Consider the following 21561-nt stretch of genomic DNA (forward strand, 5'->3'; position numbering starts at 1 on the left):
TATATATATATGGTGTTCTTAGTATCTTAATTTTCACGGTTTTAAAATTGCTTAGAAAACAAACATTGTGACACAAAACATTAATTGATGAACTGAACACTAAAAGATTGTCATCCAAACATCCCTTCTCTGTTAACATTAGCATCTGTCTTTGTCTAGGGTTGTTGTGTTTCTTAGCCAAAGTCTCACTGTTCTAAAAATTGGGCAATGTAGTACAAATACAGTACAGATCTATTACAAAATAAAAATGCAGTGATTTCATAAAGTCAGTGAAAATGATACTGAAGAAATAGTATACAAGAGTAGTAGTGTACTGGAAGCATTTTTAGAAAGAGTAATGAAAGGATTCTGAGAGACTTGGGCAAAAAGTGTGGCATCGTCTTAATCAGTCCATTATTTGGAAAAAGTATACCAAAAAATATCAGTGGTTGACTCATCTTTTGGGGGGAAGAATTGGAGAAGTTTTCTCTAGCTTACTGTTTTGGAGATTGCAAATAAATTTTAGTGGGTTTGTGAATTTGCATAATCTGTGAATAAGGATAAATGGAATCATACAGTATAGCTTTTTCTATCTGATCTTTACCTAGCATAATGTTTCCAGGATTCATCCATGTTGTAGCACGTATCAGTACTTAATTCCATTTTATAGCTGAATAGTATTATTCCCTTGTGTGGATATACCCAATTTTGTTACTCATTTGTATGGACATTTGTGTTGTTTCTACTTTTTGACTGTTACGAATACAGTTACTGTGAATATTTATGTACACATTTTTGTGTGAAACTGGTTTTCATGTCTCTTGGGTATATACCTATGAGTAGAACTTGTGAGTCATAGTAACTCTTCTATATTTAACTTCTGAGGAACTGCCAGACTCTTTTCCCCAATAGCTGTACCGTTTACAATGCAATGTAATAAGGTTTTTACCTTTACCTTTACCTGCAGTGTGTAAGGTTTTTAATTTCTCTACGTCCTCACTTTTTTACTTAGCATAATATCCTCAAGGATCATCCATGTTGTCATAAATGGCAAGATGTCCTTTTTTCTCATGACTGAATAATACTGCATCATGTACATGTACACTGTATCTTCTCCATCTGTTGATGGACACTTAGGTTGTTTCCATATCGTGGCTAGTGTGAATGATGCTGTAGTGAACGTGGGACTGCAGCTCTCTGAGATCCTGTTTTCATTCCCTTTGGATATATACCCGGAAGTGGAATGGCTGGCAAATGTTTATCAAAAAATAGAAAACATACTGTATGACTAAGTATAAAGTCCTTCCACCTTTAAGTTTTATTTTCTTCTAGTCAGCCTATTTTTCTCTATGTACTTTCTCTCTTGGCAGTCTCCTAAGTACCACAATATAAGTTACGATCTCCTAAGATGTTCCCAAATCGTGGATCTCTTTCCTTAGCCTGTTTCCTAAATTTCAGATATATATTTTCAGCTTGCTTTTGACTCCTCCACTTGCCTTTTAGATACAAGCTCATAATCTTCTCTTACACGCTGGTTTATCATTCTCTGAGGTACATTTTTATTAAAAGCATCATCATTTTTGGGGCGCCTGGGTGGCTCAGTCGGTTGAGCGTCCGACTTCGGCTCAGGTCATGATCTCACGGCTTGTGAGTTCGAGCCCCGCGTTGGGCTCGAACACAAAAACTGTGAGATCATGACCTGAGCCGAAGTCGGACGCTCAACGGACTGAGTCCCACAGGCACCCCTTGAATGACATCTTTACATCTTTTGCAGGTGTTATTTTAAGCAGCCACTACTTCTGGTTATTTGCACAAAAGTAGAGCTTGGATACTTGACCTATATTAAATGCCCACTTGTTGAATTTATATGCAAATATATGTTAATATATGCCTGTATCATATTCTAAGTGCTAAGTAATTCATTTACATTACTTTTCAGCGTTTTCCCATCACTCTCTCAGGAACTGTTAGTTGTTTTTGCTTTCTTTTGTTTTAAAGTATCTTGTGTGGTACTATTTACACTGTAGCTAATTAATAAGTGTTTGACACAGAATTGAGAATCTTAGACCCTCCGTAGTCTTGGTTTTCAACATTCTCTTCTGGTAGAAAAATTTTGAGACCTTGTCGATCTGAAAAATGCCTCTATTTTATTCTTGCTTGTTAGGCAAATCATAATTATCATTTGAAAATAAATTTTTCTTTAAAATGTTCAAGACATTGTATCACTTTCTAGCTTACAGTGTTGCTGTCTATTGAAGTCTGATGCCATTTCGATTCCTTTGTTGTAGTAGGTGCTCTCATTTCTTCCATCTAGTGACTCATGTCTTTAAGTTCTAAAAACTTTGTGTGTGTGTGTGTGTTAGGGTTTTTTGTTTTGTTTTGTTTTGTTGGTATTTTTTTTCCTACTTCCCTCAGTCTTCTCTCTCATGCTTTCTGGCATGTCTGTGTTAGATGTAGGTCATCTAGCGCTTATCCTCTAATTTTTTTTGGTTTTCCACTTTCTTTCTTGACTTTTTGGTCTGCTTTCTGGGTGACATTCAGCTTTTTTCCATCACAGTTCTTATTTGTTCTTATCTTGCTGTCTTTTTTTAATAGCATCTTATTTCATTGATAGAGTATTTTTTTTTTCTTTATGAAGCATCAGACGAAAGCACATGAAAGAGAATACAGTACATGGAATACAATAAGATATTTAAGAATGCATGTACATTCAGTACTCCTTTCTTAGAAAGAAAAGATAACACAGATGGGCGTATATACACATTTTTTTTTTTTTTTTTGTTCTTCCACTGTCATTGTATAGGACTTCAGGATGGAACTGGAATAAACACATGTGTTCTGTCTCCATGTTTTTGTTTTCTGCCTCTTTCTTTCTATGTACAACTCCTTGTCATCCTTTAAGACAATTTGGATGTTTATTTCCTTCAGGATACTTTTTCCAGTCCTCTCTCCTAAGGCCAGTTTTAGTATAAGATAGTATATGTTTCCTTTCTATTTTCCTCGAGTGCCTATGAGGTAGTAGTGGTGGTGGTTAAAAGTGTATGCTTTGGACAGAGACAAATCTAGGCTTAGATCCTGGGTCCAGTATAGAGCTCACTGTGGCATGTATGACCCTAGTATAGTTATTTAACCCGAGTATGTACTGTAGATAAAATAAAGATACTTCTAATAGCAGTGTAAAAGTATATGAGAATGCAATTAAAGGACGTGGCACACAGTAAGAATTGTCAGCCATGATTGTTAGCCTGTGAATTCCTTGGTGGCTGCTACTGTGTATCTCCAGTGTCCTTTAAACATAGGAGACTGTTAATATGTGCTTTTAACACATAAATACTTGCTGTATAAATGAGCAAACCAGAATTCCACAAATAGCCATCAAAGAACTTGTGCTGTCTTTGTCTATAAATTAAAAACAACTCCACACACATTTACAGGCTTTTATAAGGATGTTGGATGCACTGCATGTGCGTGAATTTATTAGTGATTCAGTGTTTATCAAACAATTTCTGGAGGTTGATTTAGAGCCTTTGATGGAAGAGGAATGATTGATAGACTAAGGGTAAGCTGTTCTAAGCATTGAAAAGAGTTCAAAATGTTGTAGAGGCGTACTTATTAGTCTGACCCTGGAAATATGCAATGTCTAGTCTATGGTTATATAGGCCTGTAAGTAGCATTCTTACCAGGGATGAAAGAGAATGGTGGTATAGATTTAGTGATTAAAAAAAAAAAAAAAAAAAAAGCTATGCAATACTTTGAATTTCTTTAGCACTGTGTGGTTGATTTCTGCACATTACTAGTAGAATTTCACTTATTGGTCCATTCAACAAGCAATTGAGTGTTGCCTTTGTGTCAGACATTTTCCCGGTACTAGAGATAGAGCAAAGAGTAAGATAGTGTTGGCCCTTAAGAATTACAGCTTTGAGTGTGTATGTGTATGTGTATGTGTTAGGAGCAGCAACGTAGACACCAAAGAAGTAAAGCGGGATGATAGGTAAAGAATATCAGGTGGAGTGGGGAACTAGATTCTTTTAGGCCCTTCTGAAGGCAGGGTTAGTCCCTGAACCCAGGTCTCCTGACTCATGGTTTAGTGTTCTTTCATAACATGCTAGTCTTTTGAGTAGAATTTTTAGCAGACCAAAGTAAGTTTACATGGAGGGTTAATGTGAATGAAGCCAACTCAAACATTTTCTTCGGTGGATTCTGTGGCCTGCAGATAGGACATTATTCTCGAATTCCATATCACATAAGCTACCATTATTGCTATTTATTCTTAAGACAGAATGATTTTAAGAAATAGTATAGTAATCTTCACATGACTGCTTCCTTCTCAGTTTACATTATTGTGGGGCTTTGGAAAAATTCAGGGCCTCAAAATAGACAACCTGAGTTTCCAGTTTAATTTTATATACATACAGCTTTAACTATATGAAGACGAGGATCCAGTTAGTAGCTCCCAAGTGCTTGGGTGCATGTTAATGGAATTTACTCCCCATAGTTTGAGGCACACAGTAAAAGTCAATAGCTTTTGGTCATGAGTCAGTAATAATCTTCCATTTTGTGAACACTGGAATATATTTTCTACTTTAGTAGTTGCTCTAAACTTTTGAATGAAGTTAGGAATATATTTTTGAGAAACATTTTCTTTGGTACCTTAACTGCCACCATAGAATAGGTCCCAACTTGAAGTCTGTGTAATAAATTATGATAAATGTTTGTAATGAATACTTGTAATGCCCAAGACCTTAGGCAAAAGAAACTATATAGGTAAAAATTTTGTAATCCTTAGTTGACACAGACTTATGTATCTCTGTGTCTGTTCTAAGCACCCTTTGTGAATGAACATGTTATCTTTTTGGAGTACCTAAATTTACAGAGGACCTAATGCAACAGTCATTTTGAAGCCTTTAAAAATGAATAGAACATGTGTTTTTCCTTATAGTGTGGGTAGGTGGTGATGAGTGGCATTCTTACTTTTTCCCAAGTTTGATAACCCCTCTGAGAGGTGGACAGAGGAGTCGACAGAGCTAAGAGTGTCAGCTTTGTCCTTCCTGTGTTTATTCCTGATTCACCATTATAGCTGGACACTGACAGCTCGACAGCTCCAAGCATCCCTCAGAGGAGCCACCCCCAGGTGGCTTTGAGCTGAGGACAGGCATATACAGTTCTTTCTCTCAAATTCTCCCTTGTGAGGAGAGTGTATGAAGGCTGCTAAGAGAAGCTAGTAGTTCAGTGGTTCTCAACATTCTGTAGGCATCAGAATCATCTAGAGAGCTTTAAAAAGCGTAGGCACCCCTGGGTTGCTCGGTTGGTTGGGCGTCAGACTCTTGATTTCGGCTCAAGTCATGACCTCATCGTTCGTGGGATTGAACCCCATGTCAGGCTCTGCACTGTCAAGCGCAGACCCCGCTTGGGATTCTCTCCCTATCCCTCCCCGACTCGTGTGCACGTGCGCCCTCTCCCTCCCTCCCCCTGCCCCCAAAACAAATTAATTTTAAAAAATACAGATACTTGGGACCAGTGCCTGGAATTTTAGATTTAATTTGTTGGGACGGTATTTCTATAAAAGTTTCCTGGAGCAGTCTAATTGTGTAGCCAGAGTTCCAGTGGAAGTCCTACACAGGAAAGGGACTGGGGGAATAGAGAATGCCACCTGCATTTATGTGTGTGTCCCTAAAGTAGTACTCCTTCCCAAATAATGCCACCGTTCACCATTTCCTGTGTAGTACAGGAGATTAAATTGCTCTGGAGTCAGTCTATCTGAAAGCATCATAACCTTAAAAATGGAGATGATAGTATTTAATTAATAGAGTTGTTTTGAAGCTCAAATAAAGTAATGTGTTTGAAATGCCTAGTGTGATACCTGGCACACAGGATAAGTGCACATCTAATTAGGACATCTTTATTAAATAATTTGTCAGCACGCATGGGATGTTGAATAATTATTTCTAAAAAATCTACATTCATATAGATTGCTCTTTATCTGTGTGGTTCATATTTGTCATTTTTAATCACACCTGAATATTAAATCTTGACCCTTCTTCAGTTGTATAGCATGTGGGTTATTTCTCGTTTTCCACAAATAATTGCTAGAACTGACAATTACGTGGAAGGAGGAGTTCTTTGATTTTTTTGGAGTACAGTTGCTTAAAAAAATGGAATTACCAGCTCGTATAGGTATGGTCAATATTATGAGGTTACTATAAAGTGGAGGTATCATGTGATAAACCATTGAGGATGTGTAGATTTGCCATTTGCCCACTTAACCAAGGTGACTGAATAAGGGAATGTTGTGCCTTGCCAAGAAGTACTTGATGGACTAGAAAGTGAGGGATTGTCAGGGAACAGGACATGTTCTAGGCCTTAGATTCATATAGCAAGAAAAGGTATTCAGGGCTGAAAAACAGTTTACATTTGTAGAGAACAATTTTGGTACAGCATTGATGCTGTTTCAAAAATGACAATGATCTAATATTTCCCTTTCCTTTTTTAAAAATAACAATACGTAAGTAGATATTACATTTGGCCATTAGCCAAGTTGGTTTTGCATTTATATAAGAATATGAATAATGGGCATTGTCTTTAGACATAAGTTTTTTCAGAGGTGTTTTTATATAGCTGAGTAATTACTAACCTTTTTTCCCTTAAGTAGGGATGGCAAGTGAGAGGTTAGAATTGTTCTTATGAATACTCTCGATAAAGGAACTTTAGATGACTTCATTTTATATGCAGAAGCTTTGCAGAAATGAAGATTATCAGGAAGTATATTCCTGCCAGAAATGTAATGTCCAAGTTACTTAGTCTGCCACTTGGCTGATGAGATCAGACAAGCCTGGTAGGTGTTTAAAAAACAAAACATACATATACATAATAAATGTGTGTGTGTGTGTATGTGTGTATGTACATGAGTTTATATAAGTTATTACTTATTTCTGAGGGACCAGGATCTATTCTTAAAGCTAGATGTAAGTCAGATTTTGGAGAATAATTAAATACCAGTCTGTTCCTTCCTAGTTCTTTCTTGCCACGTGAAGTCAATCAGCTTCAAAGCAATCACCACTTCCACTCCATACTAATAACTCTTCTTTTGGTTTTTTTTTTTTTTGTTTTTTTGTTTTTGTAATTGCAGGAGGTTTATCGAATTCCAAAGAAAAGTCAAACTGAAAAGGAGAACACAAGTAGGTATTCAGAGGTACTCTGTGTATATGGCTTTACAAATACTCTTTTGGAAATATGCAGAGGTAAATGATAAGAATTTTAGCTATTTTGTTTTTGAAACCCAACAGTATGTAATTAGGTAAATGAAGTATTTGGTGTAAAAGTTTGTGAACTTGCCTTTTTATTCTTTCTTAGTGAATTTTTGCCAAAAGAGATGTCCCTTTACACTACCTTTGGTGTTGCTTTCCTTGAAGTCACTGCTTTTAGTAGCTTTTCTTTCATTTATTTGTCCCTCTAGAACAGGCATTGTTAAACCTGTACTCCTAAATGTCTGTATAAGTCTTTACCTGTAGATGTTTATATGCAGAATCCTTTATTTACGTTCATTTTTCTAGGGAAAATTCAGAACTTTCATCAGGTTCTCAGGGGCTCAGTGATCCCTCAAAAGGTTAAGAGTCATTTACAGGGACACCTGGCTGGTTCAGTCAGTGGAACACATGACTCTTGATCTCGGGGTTGTGGGTACGAGCCCCATGTTGGGTTTTGAGATTAATTAAAAATAAAATCTCGAAAAAAAAAAAAAAAAGAATCATTCCAGAAAAGGTAACAGGGAGGCCATGGTAGTCTGGTTTCTGGGTTTTACTACTTAGTTGTGTTTCTAGCATACTTCTTTAAAGATGAAAGCAATGGATCTTATGGTGGCTGTTGTTGATCTCTTGAGCCCTCCAGTATTGACCCAATGTAGAGTGAAGGAGCCAGTGTGATCATATTTTTGGTGCTTTTGTTTCTTTTTTTGTTTGTTTTTTTTCTTTTTCTTTATTTTTGGCATGAAGAGCTTTTTATAGTCTTAAAACTTAATGGTTAAATAATCATATAGGTTAATGCCCTGTGAGGTGTACTTTGTACCGTTGTTGGGGTTTTGTTTTTGTCTTGAATATTTTTAACTCGATTGGTTTAGTCTCTTCATAGCCCAACATCGTAGTTAGGGCTGGAAAGAATTCCTCCCATAAGAAAGAAGGCAGGGTTGAGTAGTGCTGGTTGGCAAAACCAGTGGCACCACTGTAAGCTTGATCATCAGAGGCTAGCTTCTCTGGGCTCACTGAGCTGAAATCAATAGCAGGATGGGCAAAGCTTAAATATCTGTGGGGTTTTCCCCCCAATATTTTGCAAATATCTACTCTGGGGTGCCCTCTGAGAGCGATGGCCTTTGAGAGGCATCTATAATGGAAGACTGTAATCTTTTCAGGAAGCAGCCTTTTGTGTGCCACCTTCAGTTTCTCCTTCACATATGTGCCCCAGCCCCAACCAGTCTCAGTCTTTTATAAGAAATACTTACAATTCAAGCCTAGCTTCTATGTCAACCCTCAATGGCAAATTAAAAAGCTTAGAACTTGTAAAATTCCTAAGAACTGTAAAATATTTTGGGAAATATGTAGCCTAGCTTTACTTTCGTTTTATAATATGAAAACATCAGCCTGAATAAATGGAATGACATCTGCCTCACATATTCCAAGATGCAGAGTCAGAATATGAACTGTTAGTATGATTCCTTTTCTTATTTTACCAGGATATAGTGCAGAAATAGTCACATTTTAAGGAAGTTAACATCAGTACATGGAACCTGTTGTAAGAAGGAAATAGAGTAGTCGTGGGCAGATCCAGGTGAAACTAGGCAGTAGTACGTCCCAGAAGAATGTGGTGCTAATACCTTGTGAGCTGAAACAATTGTTTTAATTGTGTAGTGTTTTCTACCAGTGTGTGGTGTAGATGAGCTCTATGAGCCTCTCACTGACAAATGCTCATACGTGGCCATTGATTAGTAACTGTTTTGCAAACAAATGGAGTTTTTGGCCCACTAAAAGGAGAACTGCAAGAATGGCATATGTAAACCTAACCGTGATGCCAGGGAAGAAAACAAGTGATAGCATGTTTTTCTGAGGTGAGAAGAAAAAACAGTTAATGTTTATTGAGAATCTGCTTTGTGCTCTGAGAGATATTTTATAAGAAATTATTTCCACAGGACAAGAGCAATCTGATTAATCAAGTAGCAGTGCTAACTAACATACACAAAGCAGTGGCATATAATACCAGTTAATTTATATTGAAATATTCATTGGTGGGATTTAGACTTCTTAGGGAGATGAGAAACTAGGAGGTGTGGTCAGTGAAAAGTAGCACTTAGCACAGCTTTTGGGAACAGTGGCAATGATATTGGGGAAGACCATTCTAGGTAAAGAGGCTGAGTGGAAAAGTTTAATAGTATCATCTTTCAGTAGGAAGATGGCATTCTTTTTTTTGAAGATGTAACTCTGGCTTTGATAACTTCGTGAGTTATCAGCTGTATCATTTGTGTTTGAAATATTTTCATTTTGAAATGGTAGTTCATAAAAAATTCTCTAATCTGTTTTTCTTTTTTTTTTTTTTTGTTAAACTAAAAAGACATTTATTTCCCTTTTAGTTTTTATGCTTAGCATGCCAGGCTGCTCTTCTACAAATTGTAAATATGCAGAGTTACAGGGACAGTAGAAGGCTTTTACATTTTGAACTGCAAGCAGACTGCCTTGTTAAAGGTAATGGGAACATCTCGCATGCATGTGTTCCACAGAACTTGTTAGAAAGGCTGAAGGCTTAGACTGAGAGTTTGGGAAAGGTAGAAAAGAGAATTCATGGCAGAGACTTTCAGGAAGTAGAGTGTACACACACACAACACCTTGTTTCTCATCCAAATTCAGGATGGGCATATGAGGGAGGAATCCATAGATCCATTTGTTGGATAGAAATTGTGTTCTGCAGTTGACGTGCTATCATGATGGAGAAGAGTTTGCCAAGTAAATTTTTAAAAACGCTTTTCCCTTAGTAACTGAACGAGGAAGGGATGCTGTTGGCTTCAGAGATCAAACAGCTGCCCCAAAGACTCCTAACAGGTCAAGAGAGAGAGACCCAGACAAGCAAACTCAAAATAAAGAGAAAAGGAAACGAAGGGGCTCTCTCTCACCACCTTCTTCTGCCTATGAGCGGGGAACAAAAAGGCCAGATGACAGGTAAGTGGCCTGTGTGAGTTATTCTCTTTTCTGAGCCAGTTAGAAAGTTCCCAAGTCAGTACTTCTGATTTGGGGCACCAAGGGGTTTTGGAATAAGTATATTCTCTTGATGAATGAGTATAAAACTTTACTGATAAATATTGAGACAGAGTCTCTTTTGACAGTGAAGACTAGTGGATTTTCAGTACTTGAATGGTTTCTACTTGATAACATTTAAATGTTATTTGAGGAGCCAGAGACTTGTTCTTTCAAGGGAGTGGAGGTGGGTGGGAGATAACTCTTCAGAGGTAATGATAAATCTTCGAAAGTCAGAACTTTTTTTTAGTGAATCTTGTGCCTTACCAGTCAAAATGCTGGTTGATCTCTGTGTCAGAGGCTATCTTCCTCATGCTTGTAGAAAAACAAGCTGCATGATCGGTCACTGGGGACTAGAAAACATTTATTCCGGAGAAGTTCTTTTTAAATTAAATTTATTTGTTTGAAAAAATGAGATATAGCATTCCTATAGTGTAATTGCCAAAATTTTAATTTTGGGTTGTCAGGGTTTATAATAGTAAATCCATCATGATTTTCATTTGCATTACCCTAATTACTAAGTAGATTAAACATCTTGTCATACATTTATTGGCCATTCCTGTTTCTTCTGTGAAGTGTCTTTTCATATGTGCTGTTCATTTACCTTTTTGAGTTTTAGAAATTTTTTTTTTAAAGATTCTTTATACTCTAAATATAATTCTGCTTGGGTGATAATTTTTGCAAATGTTTTTCTCAGTTTGTGGCTTGCATTTTGACTCTTTTGTGTCTTTTGATATACAGAATTTATTAATTATGGTATAATTGAATATATCACACATATTGTATGTTTCCTTCATGGTCAGTGCTTTTACTGTGTTTTAAGAAATTCTTTCTGGGGCACCTGGGTGGCTCAGTCAGTTAAGCATCTGCCTCTGGATTCAGCTCAGGTCATGATCTCACGGTTGGTGGGTTCAAGCCCCACGTCGGCCTCTATGCTGACAGCTCAGAACCTAGAGCCTGCTTCAGATTCTGTCTCCGTCTCTCTCTGCCCCTGCCCCGCTCATGCTCTATTTCTCTAGGTCTCAAAAATAAATAAATGAATAAACAAACAAAACAAAACAAAACAACAGATGGCTGTCAAGAAATTCTTTCTGGGGCACCTGGGTGGCTTAGTCAGTTAACCATCCGACTCTGGATTCGGCTCAGGTCATGATCTCATGGTTTGTGGGATCAAGCCCCACGTTGGGCTCTGCACTGACAGCACAGAGCCTGCTTGGGATTCTCTCTCTCTGCCCCTCCCCTGCTTGCGCTCACACTCTGTCTGTCTGCCTGTCTCTCTCTCTCTCTCTCAAAATGAATAAATAAACATAAAAATTTTTTTAACTAAAAAAAAAAATTTCTTCCCTACTCTTGAGGCAATGATACTCTTTTCTTTCTTTCTTGTCCTTAATTTATTGGGAATTAATTTTTGTGTATGTTGTGAGGTAGGTTTATGGTTTCTTTTTTTTTTTTCTAAGTGAATACCCAGTCTCTGTACCATTTACTTGAAAGCCCATCCTTTCTCCTTGATCTGCAGCACGCTCTCTCCAACAAGTTCTCATATGTGGGAGGATCTGGTTTGGGGCTCATAATGTGTCTGTAGCTCATATTTAAGTCTTGATAGCAAGTAGGACAGGTCCCTCCTTGATCTTCTGGGATGTCATGTCTTTTCTCAGACTTGTTCTCCTTCAGATCTGCTTGTCAGATTCCCTCCATCCATCACCCAAAAGATGATTCTGAGAAGACTTGACATCTTTACAGTTTTAAGGAGTCCTATTCCTATATTCAAATTGAGTATTCAGATATTTTCTGTGTAATTACGTCTTCTTTAATACTTTAAATAAAGATTAAGTTCTTCATTAATCTCCTGTTTACATTTTCTCTAGAAAGACTTAACGTATCTTGGTATATTCATTTCTGAAAACCTTGCCTTTTTTGTTACATTTTCAGTTTGTTGCTTGTGTTTCGATACCGCAGTTGACTTTTGTATATTGATCTCATGCTGGCAACCATACAAAACTCTCAATGATATTTCAAAGTGTTGGGGTTTTTGCCCTTTTTTTGGGTCTTTGCCAACAGTCCATATCCTATGAATTTGGGTTTTTTCCTTTCTAATCCTTTTGCTTTGTTCTTGTTATTTTACTAACAACACATCCGATACAAATCACAGAAGAACAGCATTTTTTATTTTGGTAATTGATTGCTATTCATGTTTTATTCCACTCTTTTGGACATACAGATAGGATATATATATATATATATATATATATATATGTATATGTATATATATATATATATATTTTTTTTTAATTGGAGTAATTGGGATTCTTAGCTCCTTAATTTTCAGCATTTTTTGTCTTCAAATGAAAGTGTTTGAGGATTTTAATTTCTTCATAAGTACCATTGAACTACTCTTGTGATAGTATAGTTTGTCATAATTTAGTTCTAAATACTATCAGGCTTTACAGCCTGCTTAAATTTTTTTTTTTTTTTTTAAGTTTTTATTTATTTTGAGAGAGAAAGAAAACAAGTGGGGGAGGGGAAGAGAGAGAGGGAGACACAGAACCCGAAGCAGTCTCTGGACTCTGAACTGTCAACGCAGAGCTCGATGCAGAGCTTGAACCCATGAACCACGAGATCATAATCTGAGCCAAAGTCAGATGCTTAACTGACTGAGCCACCAGGCACCCCCTTCTTTTGTTAAGTTTCAAATTTAATTGCCATTCATTGGTTTGTATTTTACCAGTTCTTAGAATTTTATTGAGACTGGCTGTATAGTCTGTTTTGTTTGATATTAATAGAAGTATGCTATCTTCCTATTGATAGGATTTAACTGAAATTTTTTATTTCCTTTTTCCTTTTAACTTTTCTGTGGCTGATACATAGTTTATAGCTGATTGATATTTTAATTCTTTGTGGTATTTAACTCGTTTTACTTTAATAAAATCTAAATTTAATCCATATCCTAAACAACACAAGTACTTTAGGATACTTTAACTCTGATCATTCATCCTTCCCAATTTATATGCCATTATTGTCTAATATTATAATTTCTTGTTCCTCCTCCTTCCCTGTCAGTTATTGTTAATTTTTTTATATGCACACAAATTGATTTATTTAGTTTGTTTACATTAATTAGGGTTTTTTTGTTCTCCTTTCTTTTTCCTTAGACCTTCCTTTAAAAGATTTCCTAAAAAAAAAAAAAAGATTTCCTTTAGGGGACCCTGGGTGGCTTAGTTGGTTAAGCGTCCGACTCTTGATTTGAGTTGAGATTGAGCCTCGTGTTGGGCTCTGCACTGGGCACTGAGCCTACTTGAGATTCCGTGTCTCGTCTCCCTCTGCTCTTTCTCAGCTTGTGCTCTTTCTCACTCTTTCTGGCTCTTTCTCACTCAAACAACAACAACAAAAGATTTCCTTGATGAGTTTTTGTTCATACTGTGTTTCAAATATGTCTGAAAAATCTTTTTGGTTTTCATTGCTCACCCTCAGTTTTAAAAATCAGTTTTATTTAATCAGTAGATAAAAATTACTTACAGAAATATTCAGTTTTAAGTGTATAATTCAAAGTGTTTTGTCAAACGCATGCAGTTAAGTAACCACCACTACAGTCATGGTATAGACACTTCTGTTATCTCAGAAAATTTTCTTGAGCTCTTTGGAGTCAGTCCCCTTTACCTACTCCTAGTTGCTGGCAGCCATTGCTCTGCTTTCTGATGCTCTGTTTTTGTCTTTTCCAGAATGTGATGTATATAGTATCATAGTCTAGATAATATTTGAGTCTGTCTTTCACTTAGCAGATTGCATTTGAAATCCATTCATGTTGTTAGGTCTCAGTAGTTCCTTTTATTGATGAGTGGGTAATCTATTGGATAGGTACAACATAGCTTGTTTACAAATTCATTAGTTGATAGGCATTTGGATTGTTTCCAGATGGCTGTTAAGAATATTACCAGACTAGGGGGTGCCTGGGTGGCCTAGTCTGTTAAGCGTCTGACTTCGGCTCAGGTCATGATCTCACAGTTCGTGAGTTCAAGCCCCACGTCAGGCTCTGTGCTGTCCGCTCAGAGCCTGAAGCCTGCTTCAGATTCTGTGTCTCCTGCCGCTCTCTGCTCCTCCCCTGCTCATGCTCTGTGTCTGTCTCTCAATAATAAATAAACGTTTAAAAAAAAAAAAAGAATATTACAAGACTTGTATATGTATGAGTCTTTATGTGAACATTGACTCTCATTTTTAAAAGGAAGTTTTGCTTAGTTAACAAGTTTTTCTCGACACTTTGAAACTGTTATTCTTCAGTCTTCTAACTTCCCTTGTTGTTAATGAAACTTTATTGGTCTAATTGTTGTTCTTTAAGTAATCTGGCTTTTCTCTTGGTCTGCATTTATGAGTCCTCTTTGTGTTTGGTGTTCTGCAGTATCACTACCCTCTGTTTAGGGTTTCTTTTTATTTTATCTGGTTGAAATTAATTTAACTTTTTGAATTTGAAGATCATCTTCCACATTACTAATTCTCTTCAGATCTGATCTCTTACTTAACCATACCATGGCATGGATCTTAGGGACATTGGATTGAATGTTGGATTATTTCTTGGTTCATGACACATTTCTGTGCATAGACTTCTTCTCCATATATTATAATGCTTTTGTGCTGTGATCTTAACCACTGTATAAATCTGGCTAAGCCATTTCTTCCTATACTGTCCCTTGCCTTTACTGCTTGAGATGATATCATCTTGCATCCTGTGTTCATTATACCCTGGCTTTCCTTTTTTAAAATACAGTTTTATGTTGTCTAATACATGTTTTTAAATAATGTTAGTTTTTAACTTTATGAAAAGGCTGCCATTCTGCATTTAATTTGGGGGTACTTTGTTTTCACCTGATAGTGTATTGCTAAGATTTACCCATAATTGCATGTGTCAGTTTATTCATTTTCACTGCTTTGTGTAACATTTTGTTGTAAAGCTTCTTCAGTTGTGTATAGTGCTATTATCTAATTTTGATGTACATGTGCAATAGTGTCTCTTGGGTAAATGACCAGACTTGTCAGATTGTCAGGTATGTGCATGCTCAATTTCATATGATAATTGAGTTTTAATTTCCACTCTGTTTCGTTTCTAGATGTTTCATGGAGTTCTTTTTCAAATCTACCTGATAGTTTTTTATGTTCCCATTCCTTAGTGATATTTTTGATTGCCTCTTTGATATTCATTAAACATACTAAATGTCTCTTCAGTTTGTATTGGATCATTCCAGTACTAGTAGTTTTTGTGGGTCTTGTCCTCTCGTTTGTTTATATATATACGTGTATAAATATAATGATTTTATTTTCTAATGAACTCATCATGTTCCTTAGAATTTGATCTGTGGGAATTCACTGAGGCCTGGGCTTAAGGTGCTTTGTTCTGTAGACTAATTTGCATTTGTTTCTGCCAGCAACTAAGGATACTACTGTACCATTAACATTTTAAAGGAAATTGTCAGTATGGAGGTTTTAGACCATTTGTTTTTTTGTTGTTTGGATGAATGTTATGCCCTTGTCCATGGAGATGTTCTTAGATGTTTCTGTGCAGTGAAACCTCTTGAAGTTAGTTGTCAGTTTTTAATTTTTGCCAAGAGCACTTTCTCATAAGTTTGATTCACTCCATAAACCTTGGCAGCAGAATCTTTTAAGCCCTCAGTTTTTTTCTTTTGAATGTTAGAGCTGATGGTTTCCAGTGGGCCTTGTCAGAACCATCACAGGGCATTAAGCTCAGCAGTAAGACATTATCCTTGATCCTGCATAGAGAAGAGTATGTGAATAGAGCTCCCCATATTTTTATGTGTGCATTATCGTCTTTCATTCAACTATCCTTTGTTGATATTTATCATAAATGTATGTGGTCAGACGTACATCAAATTCTATAGCTCTTACTGGTGTACTTTGTTTTAATGAACGAATTTGTAGATCTAGAAGTGTCCCCAACTGTAAAGAAGAATCTGTTTAGAATATTATGTGTATCTTTAATTTGATGTTCTAGAACCTGAGAATAAAATTAAAGTTACTATTTTCATCTAAATGATTCTTTGGGATTCTCTACTATCTGCAAGACTCCTTAAGTAATTTTGACTGATTTTTAACCAATGCCAAATTGGAGTTGGTGTGGTTAATGGTTGAGTATTGAGGGACATAACATTTATTAGTGCTTTGATTATGCCCTTGATTTAGGGGAAAAAGTTTGTGATGCTCTTACTATTTTCTTTCTAGATATGATACACCAACTTCTAAGAAGAAAGTTCGAATTAAAGACCGCAATAAACTTTCTACAGAGGAGCGCCGGAAGTTGTTTGAGCAAGAGGTGGCTCAGCGGGAGGCTCAGAAACAACAGCAGCAGATGCAGAACCTGGGAATGACATCTCCATTGCCCTATGACTCTCTGGGCTACAATGCCCCTCATCACCCCTTTGCTGGCTACCCACCAGGTTATCCTATGCAGGCCTATGTGGATCCCAGCAACCCTAATGCTGGAAAGGTGCTCCTCCCCACACCTAGCATGGACCCCGTGTGTTCTCCTGCTCCTTATGATCATTCTCAGCCCTTGGTGGGACATTCTACAGAACCCCTTGCTGCCCCTCCACCTGTACCAGTGGTGCCACATGTGGCAGCCCCTGTGGAAGTTTCCAGTTCACAGTATGTGGCCCAAAGTGATGGTGTGGTACACCAAGACTCCAGCGTCACCGTCTTGCCAGTGCCAGCCCCAGGCCCAGTTCAGGGACAGAATTATGGTGTTTGGGATTCAAATCAACAGTCTGTCAGTGTCCCCCAGCAGTATTCTCCTGCACAGTCTCAAGCAACCATATATTATCAAGGACAGACTTGTCCAGCTGTCTATGGTGTGACATCACCCTATTCACAGACAACTCCACCAATTGTGCAGGTAATTAATTTTGGAACCTCTCTTGTCTTACAGTCTGTTTATAGGATATTAAATCTGATGTGAAGGGGAAACCTGCCATTGCTCACTTTTATATATTGATGAATTGTGTATATATTAGTTACTTATTGTTGTGTGACAAGTTACTCCGAAACTTAGCAGCTTGAGACAACTAGTAATTATTATTTCTTAGTTTTTGTAGGGCAGGAATTCAGAAGCAGCTTGACTGGCTGGGTGGTTCAGGCTCAGAGTCTTTCATTAAATTACATACAGCCTGGCTGTTAACCAAGGTTGTAGTCATCGAAGGTTAAGAAGAGGAAGGAAGATTGACTCTTTTTTTTTTTTTTAATTTTTTTTTTTTTTAACGTTTATTTATTTTTGAGACAGAGAGAGACAGAGCATGAACGGGGGAGGGGCAGAGAGAGAGGGAGACACAGAATCAGAAGCAGGCTCCAGGCTCTGAGCCATCAGCCCAGAGCCCGACGCAGGGCTCGAACTCACGGACCGCGAGATCGTGACCTGAGCTGAAGTCGGATGCTTAACCGACTGAGCCACCCAGGCGCCCCTGGAAGATTGACTTTCTTTTTTTTTTTTTTTTTTTTAAATGTTTATTTATTTTTGAGACAGAGAGAGACAGAGTGCAAGTGGGGGAGGGGCAGAGAGAGAGGGAGACACAGAATCTGAAACAGGCTCCAGGCTCTGAGCGGTCAGCACAGAGCCCGACGCGGGGCTCGAACCCACGGACTGTGAGATCATGACCTGAGCCGAAGTCGGACGCTCAACCAACTGAGCCACCCAGGCGCCCCCCCCCCCCCCTTTTTTTTTTTTTTTTTTGGAAGATTGACTTTCAAGCTCACTCACGTGGTTGTTAACTGGCCTCGGTTTCTTACCATCACATGGACCTCTTAATAGGGCTGCTTACCACATTCCAGCTGACTTCCCACAAAGTCAAGTAGTCAGGCAGAGACATATGGGTTACTCCTCTCCTTTTTGCTTATAGACAGTGAATAATATACAGTTTATTCTTTTATATGCTCACAAACGGAAAACCCTCTGGTCATGGCTGGTCATGGTAATTGAGTCAGGAGATGGCTTGCCCTTTTCTTAGACCCAGCTTGTGTATTATTTTATATCCCCTACATTTTATTGTCATGAAGTTTGCCAGAGTGAACCTAAGGATATTTACTATGGTAGTAAATATAATGTTAAATTTAAAAGCTGATTATACTGAATTTGTATTTCAAGGTGTATTTTTATGTTTTTTAATCAAGCTTCTTTTCTGTAGAACCCAGCAATACATTTTAAGCTTAAACAAAAAATATATATAAAGCATCATCCTCACCACATTCTGATGTCCCTCACATCACTCCATATCGCTCCTTAAAGGTGAATTATCGTGGATGAGAGAGATTGTCAGGGATGCTTCCTGCACACATTACCTAGTACTGATCAGTTACTTCTGTTAGTATTTTTGTGATGAAGCTGTATAAAAATTTAGTTTGTAAGGCCATGGCAAAGTATCCAGCTTGAATTCCTAAAATCTTAAGTGTACTAACTACATTCATTTTGTGTGATCTCCTGAGCCACATGCTTATATCTATATTTTATGTATTTGTAATTTTGAAGACTTGAAACTTTTTCCCATGGGTTTCTACTTAACATGATTCTTAACCATTTTTCCAAATTACTTTGTGTGTGTGTGTGTGTGTGTGTGTGTGTGTGTGTGTGTGTTTTAAGTATCTTAAACAAATTTCTTAGGTTCTAACTTCTGCTGTCTTGCCACATTCTTTCTTGGACCAAGCCATTTATTTTGAGTTTTTTCCCTGAGAATGTGTATCAGATATAAGAAACATGGTCTACTTCTCTCCCATTTCTATTCCTGAAGTATGTTCTTAACCTAGGTTTCAGAGCCTAAGCAATAGCAGTGGAAGATATTTATTGAAGACTCTCCAGGAGAGATTTCACTGGTCATTTGGCCATTCTTATAAAAAGTAATCTATTTTTTCTATCCCATGGAGCAAAAGATTTTCTGTAAGTTTTAGTCATAGCCTTAAGACTCAAGCATCACAATTTTGCTTGCTTACAGTTTTCCATTTTGTTCCTACCGAGGAGTCATTTGTTGGCTCCCTAGTCTATTTTGTGTGTATTAGGTGGCAGATGAATGGACTCAGATAGTCCAGATTGTCCTTTACTTCTCTGTGAGATTAGTTATCAGAGATGATGTTGGGCTTTAGGTTATGAGAAATGTAGAGCATTTTGTTATTGTTTATGTGTTTTGAGTCCCTGTCCATCATTTAATGTGTCTTGGGGATAGGTGCTTAGCTTATATTCTTCAGTTAAAGTTTGTTTTTTTTTTAATGTTCATTTTTGAGAGAGAGCGTGAGCGAGGGAGGGGCAGAGAGAGAGAAGGACAGAAGATCCGAGGTGGGCCCTGCACTGACAGCAGAGAGCCCAATGTGGGGCTCAAACTCACGAACCATGAGATCATGACCTGAGCTGAAGTCAGATGCTCGATTGACTGAGCCACCCAGGTGCCACTTCAGTTTTAGTTTTCTTATCTATGAAATGAGCAGAATGCCTCAGCATGGTTGAGGTTTGCATGAGATAATGGATATTAATAATGACAGAATTAAAGCACCATTTACCTTGAAGGTTTAATTATAGTTACCTTAATGATGTCGACAGAGTATTGACATTTGTGGAGTGTGAAATGCTCCTAGTCAAAGTCATCTATCCGATATCTGGTCTAACCATCTAACCTCCAGTAAAAGGAGACCTTGAGGTCTGTGGTGTTCAAGTGTAGTATTGACCATACCATCATGGGCTACTAAGAATTTGCAAGATATGATAACTTTGACAGTGAAGTAGTATGTGATGTGGTGTGATATAAATTTGTGTGTGTGTGTATGTGTACACATATGCAGTATCTTTCACATTTGGAGCAGATATGTTATCAGAAGGTGACTTTCATTTTTTGCCACAATTGCTTATCAAATGTAAAAACTCAACTTCAACTAAGGCCACCTGATTTGTAGTGGTTTTGTGACATTACTAAGTGACCTATTCTTACAAAGTTATACTAAATCACATCTCAAAAAATTGAGTCCTAAGACTATAATTTTCACATTATAAAGTGAAGTGAGTCAGATATAAAGTAATAGTGATTTTTTTTTTCCCCTCTAGAAGTAGGAGCAGAATAATTATGTTTTCTATAACATTTTGGACCTCCTTAGATTTCTCTTATAATTCCCATTAGAAGTCCCATTTTAAAGCTATTTCTAGACTGTATTTATGTTTGAGAAATTAGCTTTCATGTAATTTCAGGTCTCTTGAAGGGGAGAGCCAATCTCCTACAGATTTCCCCCCAGCAAAAGAGAGACTTGATAGGCATATACTATTTAGATACATCTCACAAGTATGTTCATCTTCCATACTAACTTCAGTGGGATTGCAAACCAGTTTCCCCTTTTTATTACTGTTGTTAGTTTTGGCATTGCCATGTGATTATCAGCTGGTTTGGATAGATAATTTAATAGAACCCTGAAGAATGTTCATTTTCTTTCTTTCTTTCTTTCTTTCTTTCTTTCTTTCTTTCTTTCTTTCTTTCTTTCTTTCTTTCTTTCTTTCTTTCTTTCTTTCTTTCTTTCTTTCTTTCTTTCTTTCTTTCTTTCTTTCTTTCTTTCTTTCTTTCTTTCTTTCTTTCTTTCTTTCTTTCTTTCTTTCTTTCTTTCTTTCTTTCTTTCTTTCTTTCTTTCTTTCTTTCTTTCTTTCTTCTTTCTTTTTTCTTTTTTTTTTTTAAGCTTATTTATTTTGAGAGGTGGAGGCCAGGGGCAGAGAGAGAGAGGAAGAGGGAGAATCCCAAGCAGGCTCCGTGTTTGACAGCACAGAGCCAGCATGGGGGTTGATCCCACGAACCGTGAGATCATGACCTGAGCCAAAATCAAGAGTCAGATCCTCAACTGACTGAGTCACCCAGGTGCCCCGTTTTCTTTCTTTTTGACAGTCTGTGTTTTAAACACTGTACCTCTAAATGATTACTGCTATCTTGGGTGACTTTGTTTTTAGTCCAGCAAGGCTGATGTTGTTCAGATATTTTTGGCATTTCCTTTGGAAGTTATTTCCAGTATGTGTCACATTCCTTCCTGATGATAAATTATTATCCTTTAAATATATCTTTGCATGTTAGAAACAGGTGAAATTTGTCTGGAAATTTCTCATCTGGTAAATTACCTCATCTGGTAAATAGAGGGAGTGCTCAAGCTGGATAATGCCATTTCAGGTCAGAAGTTACCTCACAGCCAGCATTTGGAGCCAGAGTCTTCATTTCAAGGAGACTATAGCTTTAAAACTCCAGTCATCAAATCCTTTAGATGAGCCTTACTTATTAGCTCTGATCTTGTCCAATTCTCCATGCACAAAGTT

The 21561-nt window shown here is 37.3% G+C and overlaps 1 protein-coding gene and 1 long non-coding RNA gene across 5 annotated transcripts in view; both read left to right on the forward strand.

Annotated features, from left to right (window-relative positions):
- Window positions 1–21561, forward strand: part of LOC131510250 (uncharacterized) — a 250588-nt gene that overhangs the window by 100247 nt on the left and 128780 nt on the right. The gene's annotated exons all lie outside the window — the stretch shown is intronic.
- Window positions 1–21561, forward strand: part of SETD2 (SET domain containing 2, histone lysine methyltransferase) — a 125681-nt gene that overhangs the window by 77140 nt on the left and 26980 nt on the right. For 2 of the 4 annotated variants that reach the window (XR_009260954.1, XR_009260955.1), the window contains exons 14-15: window positions 7106–7154; window positions 9992–10169. Coding sequence is in view for 2 of the 4 variants with exons in the window: in XM_058727156.1 (XP_058583139.1) it covers window positions 7106–7154; window positions 9992–10175; window positions 16473–17142 (903 nt within the window). In the remaining 2 variants the exon portion in view is untranslated. Of the gene's footprint in view, window positions 1–7105; window positions 7155–9991; window positions 10176–16472; window positions 17143–21561 lie in introns of those variants that run through there. The other 2 variants (XM_058727156.1, XM_058727157.1) reach the window with 2 other exon arrangements.

Source organism: Neofelis nebulosa, chromosome 4 (assembly GCF_028018385.1).
Source record: "Neofelis nebulosa isolate mNeoNeb1 chromosome 4, mNeoNeb1.pri, whole genome shotgun sequence".
Lineage (NCBI taxonomy): Eukaryota > Metazoa > Chordata > Mammalia > Carnivora > Felidae > Neofelis > Neofelis nebulosa.